The sequence below is a fragment of the Heloderma suspectum genome, chromosome 4 (assembly GCF_057233095.1).
Source record: "Heloderma suspectum isolate Gila_16-S chromosome 4, 16-S_ref, whole genome shotgun sequence".
Classification (NCBI taxonomy): Eukaryota; Metazoa; Chordata; class Lepidosauria; order Squamata; family Helodermatidae; genus Heloderma; species Heloderma suspectum.
In genome coordinates, this window is record NC_139461.1 from 266,433,463 (window position 1) to 266,441,147 (window position 7,685).

Below are 7,685 nucleotides of genomic sequence, written 5' to 3' on the forward strand. Positions count from 1 at the left end.
TCCTTTTGCCTTCAATCTAGAATAAATTTCTTAGGGTTTCTTTTCTTCTTTTCCAGTGTGTTTTCTCTTCACATTAGGTGGCCAAAAATATTTGAGCTCCAGGGGACTCGTAAGAGTCTTCTCCAGCACCACAGTTCGAACGCATCAGTTCTTCGGCGCTCAGCCTTCCATATAGTCCAGCTCTCACAGCCATACGTTACTACTGGGAAAACCATAGCTTTGATTAGACGGACCTTTGTCGGCAAGGTGATGTCTCTGCTTCTTACTATGCTGTCTAGGTTTGCCATAGCTTTCCTCCCAAGGAGCAAGCGTCTTTTAATTTCATGGCTATAGTCTGCGGTGATCTTGAAGCCCAAGAAAATAAAATCTGTCACTGCTTCCATTTCTTCCCCTTCTATATGCCAGGAAGTGATGGGGCCAGATGCCATGATCTTCATTTTTTTAATGTTGAGTTTCAAACCAGCTTTTGCACTCTCCACTTTCACCCTGAACAACAGGCTCTTTAGATCCTCTTCGCTTTCTGCCATTAGGGTGGTATCGTCTGCATATCTAAGGTTGTTGATAATTCTCCCAGCAATCTTAATTCCAACCTGTGATTCATCCAACTTGGCGTTTCTCATGATGTACTCTGCATATAAGTTAAATAAGCAGGGTGACAATATACAGCCTTGTCGTACTCCTTTCCCAATTCTGAACCAATCGGTTGTTCCATGTCCGGTTCTTACTGTTGCTTCTTGACCGTCGTACAGGTTTCTCAGGAGACAGGTACGGTAGTCTGGGACTCCCATCTCTTTAAGAATTTGCCACAGTCTGTGATCCACACAATCAAAGGCTTTAGCGTAGTCAATGAAGCAGAAATAGACGTTTTTCTGGAATTCTCTTGCTTTCTCCATGATGCAGCGAATGTTGGCGATTTGATCTCTAGTTCCCCTGCCTCTTTGGAACCCAGCTTGTACTTCCAGTAGTTCTCGATTCACATACTGCTGAAGCCTAGCTTGCATAATTTTGAGCATAACCTTGCTGGCATGTGAAATGAGCACAATTGTACGGTAGTTTGAACACTCTTTGGTGTTGCCCTTCTTTGGAACTGGAATGTAAACTGACCTTTTCCAGTCTTGAGGCCACTGTTGAGTGTTCCAAATTTGTTGGCATATTGAGTGCAGCACTTCAACAGCATCATCTTATAGGATTTTAAATAGCTCAGCTGGAATACTGTAATCTCTGCTAGCTTTGTTGTTAGTAATGCTTCCTAAGGCCCACTTGACTTCACTCTCGAGGATGTCCGGCTCAAGTTCAGTGACCGCACTATTATGGCTGTCAGGGACATTCAGATCTTTCCTGTATAGTTCTTCTGTGTATTCTTTCCACCTCTTCTTACTCTCATCTGCTTCAGTTAGGTCCCTGCCTTCTTTGTCCTTTATCATGCCCGTCTTTGCACAAAACGTTCCCTTGAGATCTCCAATTTTCTTGAAGAGATCTCTAGTCTTTCCCATTCTATTGTTTTCCTTGATTTCTTTGCATTGTTCATTTAAGAAGGCCTTCTCGTCTCTCCTTGCTATTCTCTGGAACTCTGCATTCAGTTGGATATATCTTCCCCTTTCTCCTTGCTTTTTGCTTCCCTTCTTTCCTCAGCTACTTGTCAAGCCTCATCAGACAGCCACTTTGCTTTCTTACATTTCTTTTTCTTTGGGATGGATTTCATTGCTGCCTCCTGAACAGTGTTACGGACCTCCATCCATAGTTCCTCAGGCACTCTGTCTATCAGGTCTAATCCCTTAATTCTATGGTTTAGTGGTCTTCAATTTAAGCCGAAATTTTGCAAGAAGCAGCTCATGATCTGAGCCACAGTCAGCTCCAGGTCTTGTTTTTACTGACTGTATAGAGCTTCTCCATCTTTGGCTGCAAAGGACATAATCAATCTGGTTTCGATATTGACCATCTGGTGATGTCCATGTGTAGAGTCGCCTCTTGTGCTGTTGGAAAAGAGTGTTTGCTATGATCAGCGTGTTCTCTTGGCAAAACTCTATTAGCCGTTGCCCTGCTTCATTTTGTACACCAAGGCCATGCTTGCTTGTTATCCCGGTTATTTCTTGACTTCCTACTTTAGCATTCCAATCCCCTATGATGAAAAGGACATTTTTTTGGTGTTAGTTTTAGAAGGTGTTGTAGGTTTTCATAGATGTATATCCTTCAGTAATACCTGAATAAGCAAAACTATTCTCAAATCCAGGTCAAAAAAGTATTAATTTTCACTTGCCTCTAAGGATTTGTGATGTGCAGCACTGCAGATGTAGGGTGACCCATGTTCCTGTTCTTTTCCCAGATCAGGCAATCTTTTCTGGATGGGGGAGCTCTGATGCACAGAAAGAACTCATCAATCTGATATATAGTCCTGCTCCAGTTAAAATGAATAGGGCCAAGCCATGTGTAGTGACACACACATGGGTCTTCTGTATCAGGGCAGATCTTTTTACAGCCTTGGAATTTTCTCTGCAAACCTGATCAGCAGTGCCATTATGATTTCCTATTGATTTTTTAAAAATGAATGAAATTTGTTCCACTTGGACTGGAAAAACATATATTTCCAATATGATTTTCCATTCTTTGTTAGTGGGTTTCTTATTAAGAAGCTTTGTATTAAGTATTAATTTTCAAAAAGAGAATGTTGAAGTCTACAGAACAAAAGACACCGAAGTGCTGTTTTCAGTACCATTTACATCCTCTCTCATACCAATGTGTTTTGGTAGAAAATGGAGTGTTTTCACAATACAAGATTGTTCCATTAGCAATGCATCCTAGTCAAATGTACAGAAAATTTGGTGATTGATTCTTAAATATAACATGCAATGTTGCTGATAAGGGCTGGATCACCCATTATGCTGAGTAAGCTGCAGCGTCTACTTAGGTCCCATTCTACATCTTAACTGTGGAAAACAAGTGACTAGTTCTTTAACATGTCCTCTTGAGCACAGTAGCTGGTCCACCATAGTAAGATGGGAGCACTAGCCATGTTTCCAAGGAGGATCGGTTAGGAATCTAGGAGATTGGCAGCATGGCTAAGGGCTGATCAAACATTTTATGTAGATTGTGATGGTAGCCAAAGGTAGTAACATTTTGGACTGTTGCATGTTTGGTGTCCCCACCCACAGTGTGTGTGTTTTTTTTAAAGTTCTCTGCATATAATGAATTAGCACAACAAGAGGCCAGATATTTTGGCCTATAACTCCCATGAGCCCTAACCAGCATAGCAAATGGGAAAGGATCGTGGCAGTGGTAGGCCAAAACATCTGGAGAGTCGCAAGTTCCCCACTCCTGCACTAGACCTTTCTCCCTGATGTGATAATTTACTATATTCAGGGTGCAATCCTATGCATGTTTAGACACAAAAGGCCTACAACTCCTGGCATTCTCCAGCCAGCTGGCTGGGGAATGTCAGGAGTTGTAGGCCTTTTGTGTCTAAACATGCATAGGATTGTGCCTTTAGGGACTTTTTTAATTTGGGAGATTATTCAAAGATGCATTATCTCCGCCACACCAAATAGTCTGGTCCAACCACCTCATTGTACACAATGTGTAAAGCAGACTTGTGTCGGGGACGCTATGATTTAACCTTGTCCTGCTGGTGAGTTTTACTTGAAACTTTAAAGCTGGAGGGTACCATAAATAAGAAATGGTACTACTGTTTGGCCTGGGGAGAGAACTTAATGTAAGCATGGGGAATTCGTGGCCCTCCAGATGTTCTTGGACTGCAACTACTATCAACTCTCACTATTGGCTATGCTAGCTAGGGCTGATGGGAATTGCAGTCCACCAACATCTGGAGGGCCATACGTTCCCCATCCCTGACTTAATGAAGAGCAAGAAAAGCTCTAGTGGAGTGATGATGGTAGAATTTTGGCACTTTGGAAGGTAATAGGTATTAAGTCAGCAAGACTGCTTTTATGACTAGTGCCAGGAATAAGATAATGAAGTAGGGAGAGTCACTGAGAGCTCTGAGAATAAAAAACATCAGGAAACTGGAAGCTGTATAAGAGCCACGCCTAGAAGTGGAGGAAGCAGGATTGAGAGATCATGGTACATGAAGGGACATATGAATAAGTAAGAATCGATTCAAAAGTGAGGATTATAGAAGAAACAAGGGAAAGGATTTGGTAACATTACCAAGGAAACAGCAAAAAGGGAGTCCCAGGGCCAGCCCTACTATTAGGTAGAGCGAGGCTGCCACCCTAGGTAGCTGATTTGGGTTGCCATTAAAGGGCAGCAAATTGTTGTTATTGTTGTATTTTTACTGCCAAGAAGGAGTACTTGTGGGATTTTCTGCCTCATGCCAAAATAACTTGGCTGGCCTTGGGTACTCTGCACCTTTATTTGCTCCCTGTCTCAGGCAACAAAATCTCTTGGGTCAGCCCGGTAAGAAACCAGGCATTACAGTCAATATGTCATTTTGGTTGGAGGGAATTCAAGGTGATGAACAATGACAACTCCTAAAAGAAGAGTCAAGATAGAAAGCAAGGAGGAGGAATTGAAATTTTGGAGCATAACGTGAAACAGAAGGGCTCAGAGTGAGGCAAACAACATGGTGCAGGGAGAAGATAAAAATGTTCCAGTAAATTTTAGCTTTAGGAGATCAAGTTGGTAAGAGCAGTAATTTCAAGGTAATTGTATTGCTAGCACAATAGAGGAGCTTCCAAATGTAATTCAAGCAGATACTTGTGATAGAGGGGATGCTGTGGTATTTTAAATATAAATGTGTAAATCTTGGCTTTCTTGTTTCATCACCCCATGTTGGAATCTGATGTAAATTCTTAGAATACTGTTTTCCTTTTTCTAGGACCGCTGGTTTTGGCGTCTCCGTAACAATCGTGTGCAAGAAGGTTACCCCATGCAGATTGAACAGTTCTGGAAAGGGCTCCCTGCAAAAATTGATGCTGCCTATGAAAGATCTGATGGAAAATTTGTTTTCTTTAAAGGTAAATATATTCAAGCTTGGATCTAGAATTGTTGTTCCACCAGATTTGGAGGACACGCACAGGGCTGCTGTGGGGAGGAAAGGACACCAAAGTCCCATTCTGCCAGTGATATTCTTTTGCTGGCGGAACGACAATTCTGGATCCAACCTTTAGTTTTTAAAAATAATGTAATAGAAATAATTCTGCTGTAATAATTCTACTGTCAAATTAGCAAATTAAACTAAAACATTTAACCTGATCATAGAACTTCAGAAATCTTCACTCTGGCTTTGCATTAATTTGGGAGGACTATCACAAGTATTATCTATGATATATGTGCTTAAAATATATAAGATAACATGTGCTTACATGAAGCCTTATCAATTCATCTTCACAAGAAGCCCAAATTTATGTGCAACTTTTACGTATCACTTTAGACTTCAGGACTGGGCAATATTTTTATCAAGTTCTACAACAGAAATAATGTAATTCATTAGCTCTTTTAACCTGGAAAAAACCCCAAACCCTTCATAGGTAACAAACAGCTTGCTTGGATAGGAATCTGTGTACTTGAGGTTTGTGGGCGGGGCTGCTGTTTTTCTTTTTAACAGCCTCTTGGGGCTTAAACGAATTCCCTTCCTGATGTGGCATCTAGTTATGTCCCAATCAACCTTTACTTTTCCAGAATAGCATTTTGGGGTGTCAGTTTGTCACATCTTTAGTACCTTTTACTTGAATAGGATTGCAAATAGCATACATAGTAGGTAGGAAGAGTGAGGAGCAAGAGCTCATAGGCATAGAAATAGGAAGGGTGTGTCAGGGAAGATAAACCTAGGAGAAATTAGGAAATCCTGAGTAACAGAGAAGTAGTCGTTATAGAACAATGAGGGATGAAGGCTAAGGCAGTGTGGGAGGAGTTGTTTTTGGAATAGGGAGGTTTGGAATGTAAGGTGCACAAATCTCTGAATATAGGCCCAAGTGCATGAAAAGCCTTTGCAATGATGTGGAATTGTCTAGGAAGTTCTGACTAATCTGGAGCAGATACTGCAGGTTGCTCTTAGCAGAGAGAGGAAGGGAAGAATATTATTGATAGTGAAGGGGAGGAAGGAGTTGTGGGCCATTAGGAACATCCTGGAAATTGCACTTTGAGGCGTTTTGAAGGATTGGAGTAGTGAACAGGAAGAAAATGAGAAATGTTGGGAATGAGGGTCCTCATTGAATGATGAGCAAGGAAGGTGCAGGAAAGGCCTCTGTCACTTTCCTGTGTCATGGGAGCTAGAGTCTGTATCAACCTGCGTAAAGACAATAATTTAACTTCTTGGTAAAAACGAAAATTGAAGAGGAATTTAAATGTTGAATTGTGCCACTTAGTGTGTGGGGTATAACACATACACACACAAGAATAGAGGGGACATTTTTGAAGTCTTATTTTTTGAGCATCAAACTGGCACGTACCATGCTAATGCTGAAAAATTAAGAGACAGTTCCTTGTTGGAATTTACTCCTAGTTTTCCTGTGCATCTATCCTTGCCTATCCCATATCCACTGAAAAAGTAGGCAATAGTAGGAGGAAGAATAGGAAAGCTTGTCTTGCCTGGCTCAATTTAAAAGGCAGTGTTCCCTAATCCAAACCTGTCTTTTTGCTGAATATTACATAGCTGTGTAGGACAGCAATTCTTTGGTAAAAGTGCACATAACCTTTGGATGCTATCCCTCACCATTTGAACCAACAGGGGGACAGTGGCTATTTAGTGAAAGCATGTAATGTTCTGATCTACTTTCTAAACTTTTTGCAGAAAAACTTGAAAATTGCCAACATGCCATTCATGGAGCACAGTTGGTTATTTTATATTTATTTATTTCCATTTCTATACTGACCAATAGTCAAAGCTTTCTGGGCAGTTCCCAAAATAGGTAATAATTTGTTTGGCAAGCGATAATCATAGCTAAGCTTCCTGTCCTGTCAACTTCCACCTTTGAGATCAGAAAGCATTCATATTAATATTGTATTGGTTTTTAGTAAATATATGTTCATTTTTCCTCTCTTGCCTAGGAGATAAATACTGGGTTTTTAAGGAGGTGACAGCAGAGCCAGGGTACCCTCACAGCCTAGTGGAGCTGGACAGCTGTCTTCCCCGGGAAGGGATTGACACAGCTTTACGGTGGGAACCTGTAGGCAAAACATATTTCTTCAAAGGAGACCGATATTGGAGGTATAATGAAGACAAGAGAGCCACAGACCCAGGCTATCCCAAACCCATCACTGTATGGAAAGGGATCCCTCAATCTCCGCAAGGAGCTTTTGTCAGCAAAGAAGGCTGTACGTATTAACCATGTTGCATATGTATCAGTTCAGTGGCATTTATTACATTGATCTTTTGTTGAGTTTTGTATTCAGGTTGTATTAAAGCCTGATCATTCACAAGTCAGTCGTACGTAGTTATGGGCAGATTCCCTACCCATGCAGCACATATTCTCAAGGTAACCTTGAAGAAGGCCTTTCCTCCATACTATACAATATACAATATTAACAAGGTGATTGATTGGATTCCATCTATAAGTTTTTCCTCTGAGCTTAAACAACTAATGGGTGCTTATTCTATCCCTATTCCCCAAATTCTTCTTCATGCATGTAAGGCAACAATACTTTTCTTTGCATAGGGAGACTTAAGACAATAGATTATTTTTACTTTGTCATCCAATATATGATACAGGTTATCTGTATTCCCCATCTGG

General features: G+C 40.9%; 1 protein-coding gene across 2 annotated transcripts in view; it reads left to right on the forward strand.

Annotated features, from left to right (window-relative positions):
- The window catches only part of MMP24 (matrix metallopeptidase 24), a 56,250-nt gene that overhangs the window by 47,227 nt on the left and 1,338 nt on the right, over positions 1–7,685 (forward strand). For both annotated transcript variants that reach the window (XM_084853702.1, XM_084853700.1), the window contains exons 7-8: positions 4,832–4,970; positions 7,003–7,269. In XM_084853702.1, coding sequence (XP_084709828.1) covers positions 4,832–4,970; positions 7,003–7,269 — 406 coding nt within the window. The remainder of the gene's footprint in view (positions 1–4,831; positions 4,971–7,002; positions 7,270–7,685) is intronic.